Below are 23283 nucleotides of genomic sequence, written 5' to 3'. Positions count from 1 at the left end.
TATAATTTCAACAGGAATACAAGGAACATGCCTCTCAAGTGACCCAAACTATAGTAGGATTCTCTACCAGGAATTTGAATAAATCAATAGGTGGAGCTGTTTTACTGACAGCACCACTTTGAAGAAACTTACTTCATGCTACCTAGACAAATCGAAGTGTACTCTTTCTCTCCATAAAATCTGGTTATTCAGCTCTTCCTATTGATTCTGTGATCAGACTTTCTATTGCCTGTAATCAAGAAACACCTTGTAATATATTCACTTTGTGGGAACTAGGTATAAGTATGGAGAGCTCCCCTAAACAATATTTACTTTACAAACGGGTGAAAGTAGAGAATGCAATCTGAGTAGATGCCTTCTGAAAAATCACTAGCTTACCGAAATCTGTAATTGACTATTTCAGTAAGATTTCTTTCCAGTGCCAATACATAAACCAAAATTTATTACCAGTCCATGAAAACAAAAATCCACAAACGAAGACCTTAACTCACTAGAACTACAGTCACCTTACTGGGGTCTCTCACTGTTATGTGCCCATAACACTTAAAATCTATTACAACTCTTTCATCCAATCATTTCACTTACAGAGTTTTTCTATGGGTTACTTCTTTTTCTTTATTCTAGATCATTTTTCTATTTTGAAAAGCATCATTTTTTTTACCCGAATAAAAATTTCCAATTCAGTTTTTCTTCTTTTTTCAATTTTCTCCGCTTCAATCTGGCAAGTGTGACAAATGTACAGATGGTTGACGGCTGGTCCTCCTCCATACCTAAGGCACGAAGAATATTAATAATTATGATAATTTGGAAGAAAGCCAATCTAGGAAATGTATCCAAGTTTTCATAAAACGTAAAAAACCAAATTATTGTGAGGACTTGATTTTATGCTTTTCAGGGTCAATGATTATATTAGTCTATTGATTTGTCTGCTTTATCTATATTTGAACTTTCCCTTACAGCTACTTTTGTTACAAAATGTTTGTGGCAACAATAACATACAATAAAAGAAGTAGCTGTCAAAAATTAGCACGTTTATATGTTTATAAATCTTAAGTTATACACAGCCACAGTTTTAATCAAGTTTTAATCAGAAGGAGACTTCCCCTATCCACTCAAGTAAGAATTCATGAAATGAATTATTTTCAATATTTAAGAAATATATTAGGGGATTGTGTGAAATATTTTTAAATAAAATGTAAAACTTTAGAGAGTTAAATATCACAGCATACCTTTATAGATACAGATTATCAGAACAGAAAAATTAGAATTAATTATCTAGACCAGTGCCACTCTAGCTACTAACGTCTCTCCAGTCATGCTTCAGATTGAATAAATGAAGGAAAAAGGGAATATTCAACATAAGCAACATACAGCACAAGGAGCACATACAAAATAATCAATCTCTCTTTAACAAATTTCATAAACTGATTTTCACAATATCATACTGTCTGATTTAAAAAAACAAACCTGCTATATAGGTTATCCCAAATGTTCTGAGGCAGCATCAAAACCAGGTCTTCAATATAACCAGCTTTTCGTGGAGGAACACCTAGAAAAGTTTAAAATGAGTCTGTCTCATTCCTTTTGTTAATTTTAACTGATTAATTCCTAGCATTTTTCCAGTTATTATTCTTAAAAACTCCCCAAAAGGTAAAAAATTAAATATAAACATATGTTCCTGAAGATGTATTTTCTCTTGGAATAGAGAGTAAGTTAACCAAGATGTTCAGGTATTTAACTTACATAAATCTTTACAAAGCTTTGACTATGTATTGGGGCAAACCAGAGATAAATCAGAGACAATCTTTTCTTCATGGAGCTTGTAAGCCAGAAGAAAAAATGAAGAATTTACATGAGTAATCAAAATAAAAGGCAGGCACAGATATATGCCATAAAAGGATTATAGGGAGATTCTGAACAGGAAGAGACTTAAGTTAATAGCTCAAGTGGGAAAAGTAATAAGAGAAAAATTCACATACAGAAATATTTTCAAAGTTTAGATTTCTAAATGCAATACAGGACATTTCTACTATCTCTTGTGGTTTCACTGCAAAAATAATTAATGAGAATAACAAGCCTTCGACCATGAAATTTAATTAAAAGTGTCACACTAAGGTATTATTTGTCATTGGAACAAGCAGTAACACAGTCAATCACAAAGGCAGAAGTTATATTTAGCAAATAACTGCATGAGGTCTTTTTTTTGTTGTTAAATTCCAAGTACATTTTTTTGGTTAGGAAAAGAGCCAGCTATTCATTTAGACAAAAGGGAAAAGAGCCATGGATACAGTTGGAGCTGGATGTCTCTCAGCTGAGAAAAATGATGAGCAATAGAAGTGCTCCCTGTACCTTAATCGGCTATTTATACATCTGTCTTTACTATGAAACTGGAGCTCTGAAAACAGAAACAGTGTTTCTGGTATTTTTAGACTCTAGCACAGCATTTGGAAATGGTACCCAATAAATATTAATATCTATTCTATGAAGAAGCTATAGATTACCTAGACTTACAAGAAAAAACTAATTTCTGAGACCATAGTAAATTAAACACATTTAAGTTGGAATGCAGATAGGGAAACAGAAAATAAATGGAAGAGGAAAATCCTTGGCTCTTGCCTTATTTGTAGATTATTTAATAGCAAATTCCTACTACTACTTTTCATTTGAGTTTCTTACCTCCATGAACACAGAGAAAATCATTATTTGAAATAGGGCCAGGTTCAGCAAAGGTCTTAAATTTATTTAGCCACTGTCGAGAAATATAAAACTGAAGGAGACTTGGTTCCATTATGTTCAACAAATTTGATATTCTTCTCCTCTCTTTTTGTGCTTCTTCACTGCTCTTCCTATTAAGGACAGTGATTCATTATATTCAATAAGCATTTTATTCCATTAGGCTAGTAAAGTGGATTTTTCCACTTCCTTATTAGACTTTGCATACACACTAATACAGTTACCCCTCCATATCCATGCGGGACTGGTTCCAGGAACCCTGCAGATACCAAAGCTTCATATAAAATGGTGTAGCATTTGCGTGTAACTTGTGCATATCCTCTCATATACATTAAATTACTTCTAGATTACAGAATCCCTAATACAGTGTAAATGCTATGCAAACATTAGTATATAGGGCATAAATCGTAGGTAGATAGTTACTGGTGAGCAATTTCAAGTTTTGCTTTTTGGAACTTTCTGGAATCTTTCCCTCCCCAATATTTCTTATCTGCCATTGGTTGAATCCTCAGATGCAGAACCCATGCACATGGAGGGTGGAATGTACTGTAAATCTTATTAGGTCTTGAAAATTATTCATGAGAAATATATTGTACTTTGCTCCCTGCTTCCCCCACTACATTATAGCCCTAGGGGTGATATCTAGGTGATAACTACTGGTATCCATATAACTACTGTTAGAAAACAGACATTCAAATGATTGCTAATAAGACAGTAGCTTGTACAATCTTTTAGAGGATACTATAAATACTCTTATATTAATATCTCTTTTATTGGCTATGTTAACAGAAAATTTGGTATTTAGTTCCTATTGTCAGTGCCTAACTTTTAAAAGTAAAACAAATGTTTCTAAAACAAAATATAACCCTTTGCCCCTCAACTAAATGATTTAACATTTTCTTAGCAAAAGATCATTCTACACACAAGCTTTCACTTTTACTTACATAATTAGAGTAAAATAATTTCTAATCTTTACTCAGCAATCCACTTTGAAAGTCTTAGAAGTCACTATTAACCTCAACATGAGACGCTTTGTCATCTTTGTCAAAACAGCCTACTCATGAGTTATTACCTCACCTGTAGAAGAGAACATAAGCTTCTGCATTTTGTACAGTAGACTCTGAAACCTCAGTGACACTCTGGTCGTCAAATTCATACCAGAGATTATTTAAATTGTTTCGGCAGTAGGCAATATAGTGTCCACCTGAATTCAGGCAGAGAAAATTTATTTCAGTAGTACAAAATTAACACAAGAATGGAAGATAAAACTAGTTTTGTAGCCTCAGTTCCCACCTAGCAGAGATATAGCAAGAACTACCCTATTTTTTCCAGTATGTACCCTTACCACCATCACTGGAGGAAATGAAAATCAGAACAAAGAATGCAATCTTAAAACACCCAGTGTAAAAATAATCATGTTAAAATCCTTACTATTTATCTTAACACAAAATGTATTTCTAGTATTTTAAATATGACAGTAAAATTATTCAAATTCCTAAAATTTCTGACGTTTTTAAAAACCAAAATAAAATAATTAATAAAAATCTACTTTTACACATTTTTTTCTTTTGTTCAGTCAGGCCTTGTTTAAGAGATCAATTCAGATGTTTCTTTTTTTAATGTAAAATCATATGTCAAACTTGGATACTTACTACTTGCAGTTCCATGGTGACAAATGACTGACAGAAGATCATAAGTAACAATTTGCGCTGGACTATCTTTAGCAAGAAATGGTTGAAGATCCAGGCCTTCCAGTGGAAATGAAACATGGGTACTGATTTTGGTGGAAAACATCAGTTCATGTCTGAATCTTTTAAGATGGATGCACAAAATCTTTTTAAAAGAGAAAGGTAGGATTATTTCAAAATTTCTTGTTCTACATAGAGGTATCTATTAAATACACTTATTGTCAAGATTAAACATAATCATCCAATTATGATAACCTGATTCCAGAGATGTTAAAATGTGGAAATCCTGAAATGTGGTACTTCCTAAGTCCATAGCTACTGGTTTTTCCAATTTTATACTTTATACCTGCAAGACCCTACAATGTCTGATTAAACTGTGTTTAACATAGTTTTACTTACTGCTAGGGGCACTTACTTGATATGCAATCCAGTATTTTAAAAATGGATAATCATAATGGGTATACATAGCAACTGGTCAATAGAACCACTTCACTATTCAACAAATGCTAAAGAATTTACTGCACTGTGTTACACTAAAGCTTTACCAACCACATAAAATAAAATGAATGGTCACAAAGCCCATACCTCAGGAAACTTTTGTACTTTACAAAACTTTACTCCATTTCTCAACCTAAGGGGTAAAAAGGGAAAAGCAATTTTAATAAAACTGTTCCCCATACAAACCTACAAAACCTTTAGAATTTTCAAATATACAGCAAAATCTTTTAGAAAATGCAGAGACAAAGGTATCAAACTAAAAATGCTTACTACTGAATTATATGCTACCAATTAAAAACATACTAATAAAACACTGGAATCACTTTCTGTAAAAAATTATTTAAATTAAGATAAAACTTCAGAGTTATGTAATCCTTCAATGAAAAATCTACTTTCTATGGTCTGGCTATGCCTTTAGAACATTCATGATCAACTGAAACTGGGTAAAATAAAATCCTAGTTTTATAGAATTGGTTGGTCAGGTCAATATATTACATAACCTTTATTCTTTTTTTTGTAAAATATATCTATTTACTTGGCTACACCAGGTTTTAGTTGCGGCATGTGGAATCTTTTACTAATAGGCCCCCTCCATTGGCAGCATGGAGTCTCAGTCACTTGACCACCAGGGAAGTCCCTACAACCTTTACCCCTGAATGTGGAAATGAATAACTTGAGATAAATAAAGAGTGGTTATTATTAATAATCAAATTTTTGTTTTTGGCCATACCACATGGCTGGTAGGATCTTAGTTTCCCAATCAGGGATCAAACCTGGGCCCTTGGTAGTGAAAGCATAGAGTCTTAACCACTAGAGTGCCAGGGAATTCCCAATAATCAACATTAACATATACTTGACAGATCTCTACTTTGGATTTTGGATTCTGAGGTGGATACAAGTTCTTTTCCACCTTCACTATTACCTTTTTTTTAGCTGGCACTGTTTTCCCAAGAAAGATTCCCCCTCTGGGCCAACTCTGTCTTCAGCTATCAACTGTGGCTTCCAGGACAAACTGATAATAAATACTTTCCAATTCACTAGAAGTGTACTTTTTTCTAGAAAGTATTAACGTCACCTTACTGACCAAACAGTACACTATATCTTTTTGTCATGAAGAAGACCAATAGCTGTAGATCAACATTTCCCTGGGTTTTTGACAAAAGCCAGAAGTTTTTATTATGAAGATACCGTATCTTATTAGGAGGCCTTTATTTTTCTATTAGAGAGATTCAGAAAAATTTTCTAGTTCATTCTACCTCAAACGTATTTGCTTTCAATTCTTTGTTTTTCTTTTCTCACCCATCACCAAGAAGACTTAAAAGCCTAAATTTATTACAAGATAGAAAAAGGCAGCTAGTATAAAGAAACAAAATCATACTTTTTCTTTTTTAAATAGTATGATGCTTTTCATTGTTCATATTTTACTTATTTTTTAATTGGAGGATAACTGCTTTACAATGTTGTCCTGGTTTATGCCATACAACTTGAATGAGTCATGATTATATATACATCCCTTCCCTCTTGAGGTTTCCTCCCTCCTCAGATCCATACTTTTCTTATCTGTCTTTTTTATTTGGCCTTCATACAGCAGGTAACATTATATATGGTACAAACTTTCTGAATTTTACATAGACTTGAAACTATGTACCTTTATAATCACTTTCACTTCTTAAATCTAGCCTGTTAAGGTGAGAAACCAGAAAAGAATACTGTATTATTTATGATGGCAGAATTAACCTATGTAATAAAAATGCATGTTATATATCCTAGTATATGTCTATAATACATATAGAAAATGTTTTTTTGCAAAATGACATACTTACCTTGTCTCAAAATACACTGTCACATACTAGCTAAGCCTATTAAATTTGTTAAATTTTTAACCTTGGATTTGTTTTACAGAATAGGTTTCTTCATTTTTACTAGAACAAATCTCACATGTCCAATTCAAATAACCAAGAGAAATAGCATTTAAAATACAACGCATGCAATTAAAAGCACTGCCAATGACACTTACTTTTTGCATTTTTCACAACTGTACATATTGTCACCTGAGAATAGAACAGATCTGGTTATTCCTCTCCAACTAAAAGCAAGTTATTTTCTTTTGGTTTTGCAGTTCTTTGAGTTTGTCATGCTGATCCCGTAGAACAGTAACACATTTTTTAGTCTGCTCAAGTCAACATGTTAACCTTGCCTACAACACCCTTCACCTCCCTCTTGTTTTGAACCCAGAAGGCCTATCTCAAATAACATTGTGCCCACTTTTTCATTCAACAAAATTTAGACTGCCTATTGTATGCTGAGGCAAGGTGCTGGCATTCAAAAATAGTGAAGGATTGGATTTAAACACTACTGAGAAATTCAGACTAATCCATATATAGTCTTTTATACTAGCTGAATTTTCTCTTTTTTCAATCTCTGAGCAATTTAACACACTTCAAATATTGTATTGTCTAGCACTATCAGAGTTTGTATCAATTATTTCAGGATATTACTTACGGTATTTATGTCGTCATGATAGATGCCGGCACTGTGGCAATATGGGCAAGCACTATTTAAACTGCCTCAAAATTTAGCTTTCATGAATACATTTCATATTTAGTCCTACTAATATTTTAGCACACTCACAACAGTTCAGCCATAGATGAAAACTATTTTGTATTTCTTACCTTTTAGTTCATCTCTGGCAAAGAAGGCAGCAAGACAATCTTGCAAGGTTACTATTGGACCCCAAAACCAGCTAGGGACACATGAGACAACAAACCTGAAACATCATTGACAGAAAAAAGAAAGGAAATGTTCTGCCAGTACAGCAGAAACAGCAGTTTTAACAATGAACTAATAACAAAGAAAATACACACATACCTCTTCACATACTCCATGAAAAAAGCTATCCACCCTTGTGGAGCATATGCTTCGCCACATGATCCTGCTTTGACTATAGATGTTGGATGACTTGATGAATGCAGCTTAGCAAGGTCTTCCTTGCCAGGAATCGGCAAGGACAGATCTTGAAAGGTCTCGAGGGTTACAGACACCTAAAATTGTTTTGTGTTTTAAGAATGGGATGAAAATAATCCAGCACAAACACCTGAGGATAGATTTTAGACGGCAAAGATCCAAGCAAATTATAATAGGAAAAAAACCAAAACACCAAACTGCTTTTTATAGTAATAACAAAGCAAAAATAGTAACAACTAAAGCAAAACTGCTTTGTACCAGGCACTGTTCTAAATTTAATCTTCACATAAACTGTAACTCGGAGAAGGCAATGGCACCCCACTCCAGTACTTTCGCCTGGAAAATCCCATGGACGGAGGAGCCTGGTAGGCTGCAGTCCATGGGGTTGCTAAGAGTCGGACACGACTGAGCGACTTCACTTTCACTTTTCGCTTTCATGCACTGGAGAAGGAAATGGCAACCCACTCCAGTGTTCTTGCCTGGAGAATCCCAGGGACGGCGGAGCCTGGTGGGCTGCCATCTATGGGGTCGCACAGAGTCGGACACGAGTGAGGTAACTTAGCAGCAAACTGTAACTACTAACATCCCCATTAGTCGAGAACACAGTGGTAAATAGAAGTACCTCACACCCAGCCACTGTAGCTTGAGGTTCAAACTGTTTATCACTACTGCATTTATTTTTGGAAATGACCTCTAGTGATAGTTATTAAATGTAGTTCAAAAAACAAGATGCAAAACCTAAACAGCTGAAAACATTTCAGGATAATTCTATTTAAATAACTGATACTAAAATAGACTACTGAAAACCCTTAGATTTGACTTAATTCTAACACAGTTAACAGAAAACTTTCTTTGGGTTATTTCTTTTTTTGAGATATGCCATTTTACATTTATTTTAATTATATTCATCACTATACTGAACTAAAACCATTTTTAAAACCTCTAAGAAATTCAGGAACTTAGGAGGTATTATTAAAAATCTCATGATGATAATAATTTATGTTCTTCTGTATAAACCTGATACTACTTTTATTATCTGAATCCAATCTTAACATGAGAAAGTATTTACAAACCATACAACCAAGTGAGATGATACATTCATAGCCTTGTACAAGTCAGTAACAACTGTTTCCTACTAATTTCATCAGCCTTGGGAGAACATGCATGTGTTTCAAATTCTGGTTGCTGAGCAACATATCTCCTTTATTTGTGACCAGAGATGAAGAACTAAGTTAATTCTTCCTGCTAATGCATGCCTGTTCAATGACAAGTCAAGACCCATCCTTAAAAAAGTCTGCTGCTATTACTTCCAAAAAACAAGTTAAGTTCTACTCTTAGAATCAATTAATACTTATGCAAACACCTGAAATACATGTATAATCATCAACAGCAAAGAGAAGGAATTAAAACTTCTCATACCATCTTGTCAGTTTTTTTTAAAGCATTTGAAAGAAATTTCCTGTGTGTTATAATTCTCTCATACTCACCCTGTCACAAGTCAGACACTGAACTGAACTAATGATTGTTCCATCAAATATGTCTGAAATAACACTTCGGTATTTCTTGTGCTGTTTTTTTCTCTTTGGAGATAATGCAGATTGAGCTAGGATTGAAAAACAAGTACAGAAGAATTTTTTCTTTTAGAAATCAAAATAGTTCCTTTACATTTTTTCTGAAACTATTAACAGCAAAATTACTCTGCTGAAAAAAATCTGTCAAAACACCATTCAAGGGCACCACCCAAAGAACACACAAAAACAACCAAAAAGCCTCAAAGAGAAACCGTGATGAAATAGAAAGGGTTCAGTTTCCCCATCTTGACTTCAACCAGAACAGTTTTGCTTTTACTTATTTGTTGTTGCTTCCAAGTAAGGCTTTATTTGAAGAAAGGATTCTATTAAGTTTTTTAGAGTTCTTTATATATTCTAGACACAAGACTTCCATCAGCCATGTGATTTACAAATATTTTCTTCCAATCTTTTCATTCTCTTAATAATTTTGCCAAGAAAGATTTTAATTTTTTTTCATTTATGGATCATGCTTTTTATGTCTTTGATGTCTTTAAATAATTCTAACACAAAGTCATGAAGACTCTTTAACTTCACGCAACATTAAGCATAAAACTAACATAAAACCCAATCACCCCACATCCAGGCGTTTGCCCTAAACAAGTGACAATTTATGTTCATACAGAAACTAGTACATAAATATTTATAGCAACATTATTTGTAACTGCCAAAAACTGGAAACAAATTCAAATATCCTTCAGTGAGTATATGTACTCACTGAGTTCAGTGTATTACACAGTAGAGTCACATAAGGAAATACTAAGTAATAAAAAAGAACTATTCAGACATGTAATGTGACTGTATCTCAATGCATTAAGCTAAGTGAGAGGAGCCTATTTCAAAAGACTATGTTCTTTATGATTACATGTATATGACATTCTGGAAAAGGAAAAACAATAGGAATAGAGAACAGATAGGGCTGGGGCTTTGGGAGGGAATGGAATAGTGCTATGGATGGAATAGTACTATGAGGGACTTCTTTGGGGAGCTGGAACTGTTCTACACTGTGTTTGTGGTGGTGGTCTTAACAATCTATGCATGTGCTCAAACTCAGAACCCTATGCCAAAAGAGTAAACTCTGTCATACATAAATTTGTGCCACACACACAAAAATATTTTAAATCATGGCTGTATAAAATGATGCTGTCAATTTTAAAAAGCCTGAATAATATTTCATAATTAACACTTTAAACTATCAAAGCAAAGGAACCTGAGTAACTGAAACTTCTACCTTTTTTGTGTGTGGGTGGCAATCCTGGCCACAAATTGCCTGATTTAGGAGGGCTTGCTGATAATCGTGGATTAACACCTTCATTTGATGGGAGGATCTGTGGTGTAGACAGGTCATTCAAATGGACATCAGTAATATATTCTGTAATATTTAAAATTTGTATTATTACCTTAAATAGTAAAATTATTCCACCTGTCAAAGAAAGCTTTTTTCATTTGAGATTTTGAACACAATTCACATTAATAAATGTCAGGTGAAATACTCAACAGACATTATGCTTGCTAAGTGAGTAACAGTGATTTTCCCCTTAAGAGTCCAATTAATGTTCGTAACACATTACTGTTGTAGGCAATACAGAAAGTGTGCTGTGGAAATATAAAGCGGAAGAGGACTGTATTTGTCCTAACTTAGTATTTAAAAAACTAAAGCAAATTGGGGCAGTTTTTAGAAAGCTTTAAAACCATATGGGAGAAAAAGAGATTATCTTCCCAAACTAACATAGTAATCAAAATCCAGGAAGAAATTTAGGCATGAAATAAGCATAAATTATTTTATTCTTACTGTAATAAAAGGAAATAAAACCCTCTGTCAGAAAAAACATCTTTTTTTGAGAATTAAATTATGAATCAAGAAAATATAAGCTCTATGAGAGCTATCTTGATTGGTGTTGGATTCCTAGTATCTAACATATGTTTCGTGGCGAGAGACTGCTAAAAAAGCATTTGAGTGAAGAAAAGAGAAGTGTACATAACAGACGCTGAAACAGAATGATTTCAGAGATTTTTCCAGATAATGCACAAGAAATGACTATTATGACTTTCACAGAGGCATTTCTCATTATTATCTCAACCATGACTAAAAGTAGACTGATAATACTAGGGGAAGAAAATAGGAGGAGAGGAGGAGACTCACTCTAGGCCTTTTAGAAGGGAATAAAGTTAATACAATCTAGGTCAGGGAAGGTCAGGGATTAGCAAATGATCCCTACACAAGACCAGATGGTATATATTTTAGGCTTTGTGTGTCATATATCGTCTTTGTCACATTTTTCAATCAGAAAATGTAAAAGCTCAGATCCTTGATCTAGGTCATCAATTAGTTGCTAACTGTAAGAATAAACTTGTTACGGAACAATAAAGAACTAGTAGGTCGCTTAATTAGGTTTTTTATGAGGAAAGGCTAGATAGCAGATTGCTAATCTTTCAATATTGAAATTTTACATAACTAATGATTAAACAACTTCTAACCACATCTAAACTTCTAAACATTATGTCAGTATAATCAAGGGGCCTGACACGTTTTCTTGACTAGAAGGCATTTATTCACCGCACACAAGTATTACTGCGCAAGTATTAATGCACTGAACCACGAGTATTCCTGTGGTTAAGGAAATATCCTTCTCCAGAAAAAAGTTGTGTTCATTCAAAAACCTTAGTAAATTTAGCACTGCCCACTATTCAGTAATTATAGAAGATAAATTTTTTATGTTCCTTGTCTGCCATTTATTTTAAGATCAGAGAATCTGAACCTCTGATGGTCTGATTTTATGTGCTTTGGAGAACTAAATACCACATTAAGCTAAGACAAGTTAACCCAAGAAAAAATAAATGTAAAATGCAGAACAACTCAACTGTCTTTCACCTGGCCGCTTGCTCTTTCTCAAAAGAAGAGTGACCAGTACTGTGGTATAATCTATCACAACAGAGTTCATTGTAATACATTAAACTCCTATGCCAAGCATACACCAAATATTTTGTACCTGACATGACTCCAATGACTGCAATTTAAATCTGCTGCTGCTGCTAAGTCGCTTCAGTCATGTCCGACTCTGTGCGACCCCATAGACAGTAGCCCATCAGGCTCCGCCATCCCTGGGATTCTCGAGGCAAGAACACTGGAGTGGGGTGCCATTGCCTTCTCCGGCAATCTAAATCTAATAGTCTACAATTTGGATTATTTTGCTGTTTTACAAATCTCCTTTAAATGACACTAACTTAATACTCACATGCAAATAGTACTAAACTCTACTAGTTAGACCACTCCAGTGTTCTCGCCTAGAGAATCCCAGGGACAGGGGAGCCTTGTGGGCTGCCGTCTATGGGGTCACACAGAGTCGGACACGACCGAAGTGACTTAGCAGCAGCAGCAGCTACTAGTTAGAAAGCGCAAATGTAACACCTATTTAATTCCCTTTTTTTTTTTTGGCTGTACCACACGGCATGTGGGATCTCAGATCCCTGAACAGGGATAGAACCTATACTCCCTGTAGTGGAAGCACACAGTCTTAACCATTGGGCTGCCAGGGAAACTCCCTCCCTACTTCTTTAAATTAGTATGGCTGAACTATAATGTCACAAACTGCACACAAAATATTAAGTTATTTCAGAAAACAGTAAAATTACAAATATAATCTTGAACACATATCTTGCACCCTTTGTCCACAAATGAAACACTATCATTTGCAAATTATAAAAACTGTCACCTGAAGCTCTGCTGTGTATTTGCACTTTGACAGTTTCCTGGTTGTTCAAATCAGCTGTTTCAGATACAGAGTCTCTATCTTTATCTAACTCTCCTTCAGAATTTACTTTATTAATCTTATTGCACATCTTCTCTTTTTGCCAATCTTTTGACATTTCTGAATTGTTCTCATCATCCTGAATTAACATTGTTGTCTCATTATTATCTTCAGGAAAGCTTCTAGAGCCATTTTCATTTTCAGCTTTATCACTGCTGCTACAAGAGTCACAGGACTGAAAATCTACATCTGATTGGCTCTTGTCTTCCTCCATGGTCTCTTCAGTCATTATAGTTTGAGGATCCTCTTCTACTTCCATCACTTGTTCTTTCAATTCTTCATGAAGCAGATCCATTAAACATCGAAGGAATTCTTGAGCATCCTATTACATATAAGCAACAGAGATAGTACCATTTCATTAAAAATATGTGTATGCAGAAATTTGAGAGAAAATACACAAAATGTGGTTAGCAATTGATTTCTACATGTGTAGCATTACACTGTAGACATACAACTTCACAGAACATAGGGCACTGGAGGGATAGGATGTTCTAAGTTCTAAAAAGTTAGAAAAACAAAAAAAAGTTAGAAAACAAAAGTAATGAAAAACTGAAGATGTATTTCAATAAAAACTAAAAAAAAAAAAAAGAACATCAAAAAGCTGAAGATGATCTGAAAGTCAGCTTTAGTACTGCTGTTATTGAAAAAAAACTTGAGGAGTAAGGTGTAAAGAAAACATGGATTTGCTCATCAGACAATAAGAATTCAGAGAGATATCAAATTCAAATATGTTTGGCTTAAAGTTAAAGCCTTATCTAATTTTGTACTATATCTCAAAATCCTCGATCAATCTAGAATGTTTATCAAAAATACAAATTCATAGCCCCCAAGTTACATCTACCAAATCAGTGTCTGTGATCCAGGAATTTTTTAAAACAAATTTATGTATTAATTATTTGGGTGTACCAGGTCTGAATCCGCCTGCAATGCGGGAGACCCTGGTTTGATTCCTGGATTGGGAGGATTCGCTGGAGAAGGGATAGGCTACCCACTCCAGTATTCTTGGGCTTCCCTGTGGCTCAGCTGGTAAAGAATCTGCCTGTAATGAGGGAGACCTAGGTTCGATTGCTAGGTTGGGAAGATCCCCTGGAGAAGGGAACAGCTACCCACTCCAGTATTCTGGCCCGGAGAATTTCATGGACTGTTTAGTCCATGGGGTCGCAGAGTCAGACACGACTGAGAGACTTTCACTTTTTTCTTTCACTGGGTCTTAGCTGAGGCACTTGGGATCTTATGTCAGATTTAAAAAAAATTTTTTTAATGTGAGATTTTTTTTAGTTGTAACATGCAAACTCTGCTGCAGCATGTAGGACCTAGTTCCCTGACCAGAGATCAAATCTGGGCCCCCTGCATTGGGAGCACAGTCTCAGCCCTCGCCACCAGGGAAGTCCCTACGATATAGGAATTTGTACAAGAAAAAGTTAATAGGGAACAGGTATTTTTCTGAAAAAAGGAAACATATGTGAGGATTAGGTATTAACATGAAAAAATATTACATAAAGCAACAATAATTGAACCGCCACTAGTGTCAATTAAAAAAATTACAGGTCAGTGAAGTAGATTAGAAAGTCCAGAAACAGACCTATTATATATTAACGTAAGCACAAAAATTAATGAAGAAGAAACTTTTAAAAACAGATTAAGAAAATTCTTAAATCTGTTGTTTGCTACATTTATTAGCTGTATGTGAAAAATTAAATTTGGATCATATTGTAATGTGAAATAAATGACAGTATTAAAAAATATTTAATTATAAAATACAGAAAATATAAGTAAAAATTGATCTCTGGATGCGAAACTTTTCAAAGCTAAAAGCACTAGAAAATACTGGCATATTTACACACCCCCACATTTAAAATTTCTAAGCAATAAAGACCTACCTGCTGAGAATACCCCCGAAATGTTGGATTTACAGTTTTAATTCCTTGGAACAGAGTAGTAGGCACAACTGATCCTGGCCTGAGGAAGAAAACATTTTTAGGAAGAAATTTGTGATTTTTAGGGTTTTTTTTGTTTTTGTTTTTTTTAAGTATCCAGCAATTATTTTGTTTATTTATTTTTAACTATGCCTTGTAGCATGTGGGATCTTAGTTTTCTGACCAGGGACTCCAACCCTGCACTGGAAACTAAGTGTCCTAACCAATGGACTACCAGGGAAGGACTTAATTTTTATTTTAGAAATGAGAAATCAAAAATTCAAACAGTCACACTGAAAAGTGTGTTTCAAAAAATCACTCAAAGTGGCTCAGTATTAAGCTTCAAAAGTTCATGAAAATAGCTTATTTTTTATACTTAAGCTATAATTTATTCCTCTCTTCCCTAAAGAAATGACTATGCTCTACCATACGATTTTTCAAAAAATACTAGTTACTTAATATTTTAATTACTTAAAATTCCTGGCAAAATTAAGATAAGGATACCTAGTACACTACCTAAATAAAAATTTTAAACCAGTTATCAAATACCCTTGAAAACAAAAATGAAAAGTAAACCATAAGAGATTTAATCATCTAGAATCCTGTACTATGACACTTCTGAAGTTTAGTAAACTTCCAAGAATAAGAAGTTTATAGTTTCAGAGCAAAGAAACTTAAACATAGCAGTTAAGGGCAAGTTCTAGCTATAGAGTAAGGAACTTGGAAACATTAGAGCCACGTAATACCCAATAGGCGGAGAAGGAAATGGCAACCCACTCCAGCACTCTTGCCTGGAAAATCCTATGGACAGAGGAGCCTGATAGGCTGCAGTCCATGGGTTCACTAAGGGTCGGACACGACTGAGCGACTTCACTTTCTTTCACTTTTCACTTTCATGCATTGGAGAAGGAAATGGCAACCCACTCCAGTGTTCTTGCCTGGAGAATCCCAGGGACAGGGGAGCCTGGTGGGCTGCCGTCTGTGGGGTCGCACAGAGTCGGACACGACTGAAGTGACTTAGCAGCAATACCCAATAGGGATAAACGACTAAGAGTTCTAATACAAAAAACATTATAGCAAACAATTACTCTTCTAATGCTACACTTAGAGCAAATAAATATAAGCAGAAAAATAAACATTCAGATATGTCTCTATGGTCTGATTTTAGCATTGTGAGAATGTCTACAAAATTCAGAAGTGTCAGTAACAGGCACTGCAGCAATTCAACATTTTATCTCCAGTCCAGATACTTCATTTGGATGTTCATTGTCAATTGTAATGTGGCCAAAATTGAATGCCTCAATCTGTCTCTCTTCTACTTTTCACATCTCTATAAATGCACTTACAAATACTTACAATATTCAGTTTAAAATATAATAAATAAAATAAACATAGTAAGTACATACCTGCTTTTATGCCAGAGCTCTGTCATCAGTTTGAGATAACTTTTACAAATAGCTGGCTTCTTATCTGTTCGAGCCAGTCCTCCACAATCAAGAAAAAACTGTGTCAAAGGCGGGCTAGTTTAAAAAAAAAAAGGAAATTTTAGAATAAAGTCAAAGCTTAATATTGACTGACTTCTAGTCATTCAATGAACTATGACAAATAAAGCACTGTATCTATTATTTCTTTGCTCTCTTTTACAGCTTCACATTCATTTCCTCATTATTTTGCTGAGCACATCAAAGCAGATTTGACCCACAACATTAGAGTCCTCAATGCTGTCAGATCACTTTTCTACTTTTGTTCTTTACCTCTCTGGCAACTCTTTCCCCTCTTTATTATTTTTTTTCTGCTCTTATCAGGTGTCTAAATATCAGGGTTCCTCAGAACTTGATCCTACGACTTTCCCTCTCTTCCCTGGGTGATCATCTACAGAACATTTCATACTGCATCTACCTGCTTCACAGGACTAAGATTGAGGGAAAAAAAAAAACCTAACTGCTTTATTAGAGACTTTCCACCTACAGAAAAACATAAAATATTTTCCTAGGATCTCTGAACGAAAAGTGATTAGAGGAATTAGTTCAAGCTCCTCCTTTTCTAGATGTAAAAACAAACAACTTCCTCAAAGACAACAACTCCCTAGGGGCTAAGCCAGGACCAGCATTCTTAGGAAACCACAGGCACAGAGTAGTAACCCTATTGGGACAGTGGATTATGTCCCAACTCAGTTTCTTGCTTACTCTACCTTAGGAGTTAATTAACAAGAAAGAGGAAAACTTTTTCAGGAATATTTGTACATTTAGGTTTTAGTTAATCCAGATAATTTAAGTGAAGGCATTTCATGTGTTGAGAGGGGTGAGGAAGAGGTACAGCAAGGGATTACTGGGATCCTGTTGGCTAGGGAGACTGAACATAATTATTAACTTTTCAATATTACTATTAAAGTATATTTCTTTTCCCTCTCTCACTTCTCTTTTTTCTCTAAGCATACTATAGCATCATGGTTTTCTGCTCCAAGAATAACTTTAAACAACTATACTAACAAAATTAATTTCTCTACTTACCAGTTAGAAAGAGCCTGCAAAGCTGCATTCATATAACAAGTATTCCCAATATTTTTCAAACCTGTAAGACCTATTAAGAAAAATAATGTTATGTCATCATTAAGTAATCCAATGACTCAGCTTTATGAGTGTTCACTAAGTATATAACTAGGTAATTATTATGGTTCCTAAGCTATGGTAAGGAAATACATTATAGAAATACAAATAGCAACAATTTGAATAACTCAAAGAGGGGTCAGACTTACACCAAAGTGATAATTTTCAGAAAATTATTTAGATATACTCTTAATGGGCTAAGATTCCCTTATATGAATTATAAAACAGAAAAGTTTGTACAAAACTATCTATACAGATAGTTTATACTGTGGGCTTTAGTAAAGTGACGCCAGAGAAACCAAGTATCAATACTGTCAATTTGCTTTTTTCACAAATAATAATTTTCCTAGGTAAAATTTCAGCTTTTAAATAATACAATTACTTAATTGATTTCTTACAATCAAATATTGCCAACTAGCATTACTTTCATTCATGTATCATTAAAAACAAAAGGATATTTCCTTGGTATTTTCAAATGATGCATAATGCAGTAAATAAAAAAAGTTAGAACTTAAAATGCACCTTGATTAATTATACAAACTGGTGATTTTTTTTAAAAAAGCTTTAACAAATAGCTTGGTTCCTAGAATTTATTTTTAAAATTTTCTTCTTATCACCTCTAGATTTTTAAATTTTCACAATACAGTTCCCTAAAGAGATGGGCAATGCCATACAAAGGAGTGTGTTATATAGGAGAATTATTTTACCTCTTGCCTTAAGTTCATCTTCTTCTTCTACTTCTATATCCAAATCATCAAATACAGCAACCAGAGGAGTTTTTAATGTTGTGTTACTGGGTATTTTAAAATCCTTGATAACAGAAAAGATAGCAGGCTTAAACAAATCCTTAGGTTAAATTTTTAGAAAATTTTTTACTCAACTGATCTGTAGACTTCTACAATCTCTCCTGATACTTGTTACTAAAGTTATTTTGCATCCTTTTATGCATATGAAATAGTTTTAAATATTTTCTAAAATTCCAAAATTAATTCCTGAGAATTGGATTAACTCAAGAGGTTGCAACTGGTGACGTGCTGGTCAAATGCCAGTCCACACTATTTAAATTAAAAAAAAAAATTTTTAAGGCCAAAAACCTAAACAGAAGCAAAACTTTTGAGCTAACATTTTAAAAATTGGGAGAGCTCACATAAAAAATCAAATTTTGCTGCTGCATGACAGAAACCAACATAATATTGTAAAGCAATTATCCTCCAATTAAAAATTTTTTTAAAAAAAATCTAATTTTACAAGTTCTCTTCTAATAGAAGAAACTCAAAGTACATTGTACCCAGTCAGCAAAAATCAGTGGGAGGCTGAAACTGAAGAGCAGAATGCAACTCAGCACATGCTCTGGTTCTCAAACTTTACAGCGTATTCCTCTTCCACATGGCATGCATATGCACTCACACCCACCCACTTTATACATTTACTTTACCTTCCTGGTATTTGTAGATAATAGACATTTGGGAAGGCCCATATTCTCACTTTGTTGTATTGAAATACAGAGAAGTAGAACAGTTTTTAGAAAAAAAATCGTTCAAAATCTTACCTCCTAGAATACTGTTTGAAAAATCTTAATGACATTTGACTGATTTCCAATATTGTTAACTTGGAATTAATGCTCTGATGAATTGGGTTCAAATAGTCTATAAATTTTGTATCACTAAAGAAATCTGTACTAATAACTTTTTCTTCTGACCAATTTCTTTAACAACAAGATCACTGGGAAGTTGTATGAAATTAAATTCATGTCTTTTATGTGTATAAAAATAACTCACCAGAAAGTTATTTACAAGCTATCAGAAAAGTATCAGTATTCTTATTCAACCAGATTCAGCATTCATTAAGAGGTTGCACTGGGTCTTCGTTGCTGTGCGCAGGCTTTCTCTAGTTGTGGTGAGCGGGGGCTACTCTTCGTTGTGGTGCTTGGGCTTCTCATAGCAATGAAGACCCAGTGCAACCAAAAATAAAATAATAAATGAATAAACAAGTTATATATATATTAAAAAGTCACTTCTTTAAAAAAAGAGAGTTGCAACTGTAAATCTATCAGGTAGAAAAGGCAGATAGCTGTTCCAACATTTTTCTTTAGTTAGTGATGATTATTTTCTTGATGTGTTTTTATTTGTATTTCTTCTTTGTGAACTATTTATACTTATTCTTTGATTAATATAAATTGTTATCAGTTCCTCATGTGATTAAACTTTCAATTATCACATTTTTGTTAATAGTATAAGAGGGTTCACACAAACTTCTTTTCAAACTACCATGGCATTAACAAAACCAAAAAACGTATTTCTGAATCATAAATAGGTATCAGGGGAGAAACAGTAATGATGATTTATGAACTAGAGTCATTCAACTGTGAAACTAGAAATGCAACGAGTATACCTTGTCTAAAATCTAGTCACTTTAAGTTATATTATATGTGAGGCAAACAAATTTATTATCACAAATTTCTACCATCAGAATGTAATACAAAGATACAACAGAAAAAATCTTAAGAACTGGCATCAAAGAACACAATTCTAGAAATACACTGTAATTTCTATAACCCACAAGGAAAAAAACCTCACTGATGTGTTAATTAAAACAGATCAAATGATGATTAGAATAAGTAGACACCAACTACTCTTATTTTTCCATTTCCCTCTCCTATTTTCTTCTCTGGGGTGCTGCAAGGCATGTGGAATCTTGGTTCCCCAACCAGGAATCGAATCCATGCCCCCAGCAGTGGAAGCATGGAGTCTTAATCACCAGGCTGCCATGGAAGTCCCTCACTTTCCTATTTTTATAGAACTTGAAAATTCTCAAAATTAAGTGAGCAATCTTTGCAAGTTCACACATATTTTATAGTCAAAGATTGATGTTAAGTTTTAATATATTCTATCTGGTTTTCAATAAATTAGTAAAATGTTCACAATAATAGACATGGGAGTGAAGCAGGGAGAGAAATGAGGAAAAGGTGGTTGAATTAGGGCCTATTAAAGAAGGCCCATCACCTCTCCTAGAGCCAGTTGCTTAAGTTTTTAAAACCTATAAGGTGCTTTTCCATCTTTAGACACATGTGAGATTCAATTTTACCCTAATCTATCATTCTACAAAAGAAAAAAGGCCAGATTCTGGGTCTCATTTGAGGAAAAAAGGCACATTATGGAAACCTGGTAAAGTAAAGGTGAGGTAGGGTTCTTTAAAATTTCAGCTACACGACAAATTCTGAAATTATTTTCTGAAAGTATTTAATATTTTAATTCCATGGATTTAAATTATTACCTGTACGCCATTTTCTTGTATTTGGTGAAGTGGTTTTACATGAGGTAATGAAGGCTGAGTTCCTAATTTCCTATCCAAAAATACTTCTTTGCTGCAAGCGTAACACCATACTCGAAGGGTGGTAAGGTTCACAGTTAGATAATGCTTTGTCTCCTGTATAATTTCATGAGAGAGAGAGAAGAGGAATCAAAATTAGTTATAGTTGAAAGCCTTTCAAAAGATCATAGAAGATAAATTGCTGGCCTTTAATGAATAACAATATATTCAAAAGAGAAGATTTAAACCAGAGCGCCAAATAAACATTATTTAGATAAACTGCTACTGCTAAAGCATAGCGAATAGTAACAATATCCAAGTCTACTACAAAAGTTATTCTATTATTTTCACCACTATTCATTATAAAGATAAACAAAGAGATGAGAGTCTGCTTTGTAGTTAGCAAGTAATACAACAAAATTGACAATGGCTCAGTAAGTGTTCGAGGACATCAGAATGGCAAAAGAATACAAATGACATGAATTAAAGCACAAAAGAGCTCAAGCAATAGTGAATAGATGATCTTGGATATGTGAAATTCTCGCTTTTCTCAACTGGAGTTCTGTAAGACAATAATGCCCTACAGAAAATGATCTGAGTAACCATTTTCTCAATTTTCCCAAGAATGGCACATAGCACCACCATTCTAGATGCACCAAAGAGAAGTAAATTAACTATGTATGAAGATGCCTGAGAGTCTTAAGTAACTCTGAGGAACCCTGTCAAGAACAGTTGATGCTGTAGAGATAAATATAAATGAAAAAGACGGTTCATTCTCAAGAAATGTATAGTTTGGAATGGGAGCTCTATCTAATCTGCAAAAGAAGCATGCCAGAATTACACACGAGCACCAAACCACCAAGGGGATGTAGAAAGGAGATTCCACTAAGGAGGATGTAGAGCAAAAGGTAATATGACTTGAGCCCTGAAGTCAGTCAGGCCCTGTCATAAGCCTAGACTTCTAGTCTTGACCTTCAACTTCCATATCCTCCTAATATTTCCAGTGATCACCTCCATACACCTGGAGGTACATTTCTTAAATCACTGCTCTTTTAATTACCACCTCATTCTAATATTGACCTTTCCAGCAATTCCCATCCCCACCTTTTTACAAGCTAAGATTTAACTCATTGTTTATTTAAAAAAAGAGAAAAAGGACAAAATTTTGAATGACAACTTGACTTAAAAATGTTGTATTTGTTTTCCTTTTTCCTCAGGCTATATTTAAAAAATGTCTGGCATGAAATTTTTCTATATACATACCTGAGAATGTATGGTGCTATGATCCACTTGTGATTCACCACAGCCAACATATGAACACCTATTCTATAATATATAAAAAGAAAAATAAGGCATTTTATAACATGTAAATTTATAATAATAAGCATTACAATTACATTTACAATGAAGTTCTGATTACATTTTAACTTTAAGATTAAATGACTTCCAAAGTTAGTTATTTTAACCAAAAGGTACCAGGCACAAAAAAATATAATCAGAATACTTTTAAGCTAAAAGATACGTCATCTCTAATAAAAAGTAAGTGTAAAATATTTTAGTGATTTACTAAACTCTGCAAAAAGCATTAAGTTAATACCCAAAGTTTAAAGTTTAATTTTTATTATCAATAACAATCTTTTTAAAGTATGTTCATTTATGAAATCCTCTGTCAAAAAAATCTTCTAGTCCACCTTATTCAGATATAAATTTTTATAATATCAAACTTTTGAGAAGAAACACACACATACCTCCAGGCATGCCCAAAGGTTTGGTCCTCTGACTTTACAATCCTGACAAGAACCCTGTGAGAAGAAGATCGCAGAGATAACATCACCATTCCATTAACACAGCCAAACACATACATTCACTAATATCACACATAAAAATTTGGATTTATGAACACAAGATATTGTAGTAATTTATTAAAAAACAGAAACCCATGTGTTTGTTTGAGAGAAAAATGAATATGGTTTTTTAAAGGAAGGGAAAAAAAGCCCTCTATCTTACGTAAGATTTTTGTATTAAATCTTCTTTAGTTATTTCACCAACTGAATCCAAATGTGGACAATGACTTCGAAAAGATGACATTTTGTTAGAAATGTTTTCCTGTTTCTCAAGGCTTTCCAAATGAGGTAACACCTACAGAAAAATTGACCAGAAAAGTTAATTTTAAAAGTGCTAATATATGAAAA

General features: G+C 33.9%; 1 protein-coding gene across 8 annotated transcripts in view; it reads right to left on the bottom strand.

The window, feature by feature from the left end:
- The window catches only part of USP33 (ubiquitin specific peptidase 33), a 44447-nt gene that overhangs the window by 8876 nt on the left and 12288 nt on the right, over positions 1-23283 (bottom strand). For 2 of the 8 annotated variants that reach the window (XM_081491818.1, XM_081491819.1), the window contains exons 2-21: positions 23099-23230; positions 22840-22893; positions 22355-22417; positions 21056-21208; positions 18490-18592; positions 17687-17756; positions 16583-16696; positions 15141-15219; positions 13165-13582; positions 10683-10823; positions 9371-9486; positions 7788-7960; positions 7592-7686; positions 6937-6970; positions 5007-5052; positions 4386-4566; positions 3811-3937; positions 2677-2846; positions 1468-1549; positions 662-770 (exon numbers count right to left, since the gene is read on the bottom strand). In XM_081491818.1, the coding sequence (XP_081347944.1) occupies positions 662-770; positions 1468-1549; positions 2677-2846; positions 3811-3937; positions 4386-4566; positions 5007-5052; positions 6937-6970; positions 7592-7686; positions 7788-7960; positions 9371-9486; positions 10683-10823; positions 13165-13582; positions 15141-15219; positions 16583-16696; positions 17687-17756; positions 18490-18592; positions 21056-21208; positions 22355-22417; positions 22840-22893; positions 23099-23179 (2409 nt within the window). In that variant the 5' untranslated portion in view covers positions 23180-23230. Of the gene's footprint in view, positions 1-661; positions 771-1467; positions 1550-2676; positions 2847-3810; positions 3938-4385; positions 4567-5006; positions 5053-6936; positions 6971-7591; positions 7687-7787; positions 7961-9370; positions 9487-10682; positions 10824-13164; positions 13583-15140; positions 15220-16582; positions 16697-17686; positions 17757-18489; positions 18593-19560; positions 19714-21055; positions 21209-22354; positions 22418-22839; positions 22894-23098; positions 23231-23283 lie in introns of all 8 variants that reach the window. The other 6 variants (XM_081491820.1, XM_081491821.1, XM_081491824.1 and 3 more) reach the window with 5 other exon arrangements.

Source organism: Giraffa tippelskirchi, chromosome 5 (genome assembly GCF_054371585.1).
Source record: "Giraffa tippelskirchi isolate mGirTip1 chromosome 5, T2T-mGirTip1v1.2.pri, whole genome shotgun sequence".
In the NCBI taxonomy this organism is placed as follows: domain Eukaryota; kingdom Metazoa; phylum Chordata; class Mammalia; order Artiodactyla; family Giraffidae; genus Giraffa; species Giraffa tippelskirchi.
The sequence above is the reverse complement of the archived record's forward strand: the minus strand, read 5'-3'. Positions and strand labels throughout refer to the sequence as shown.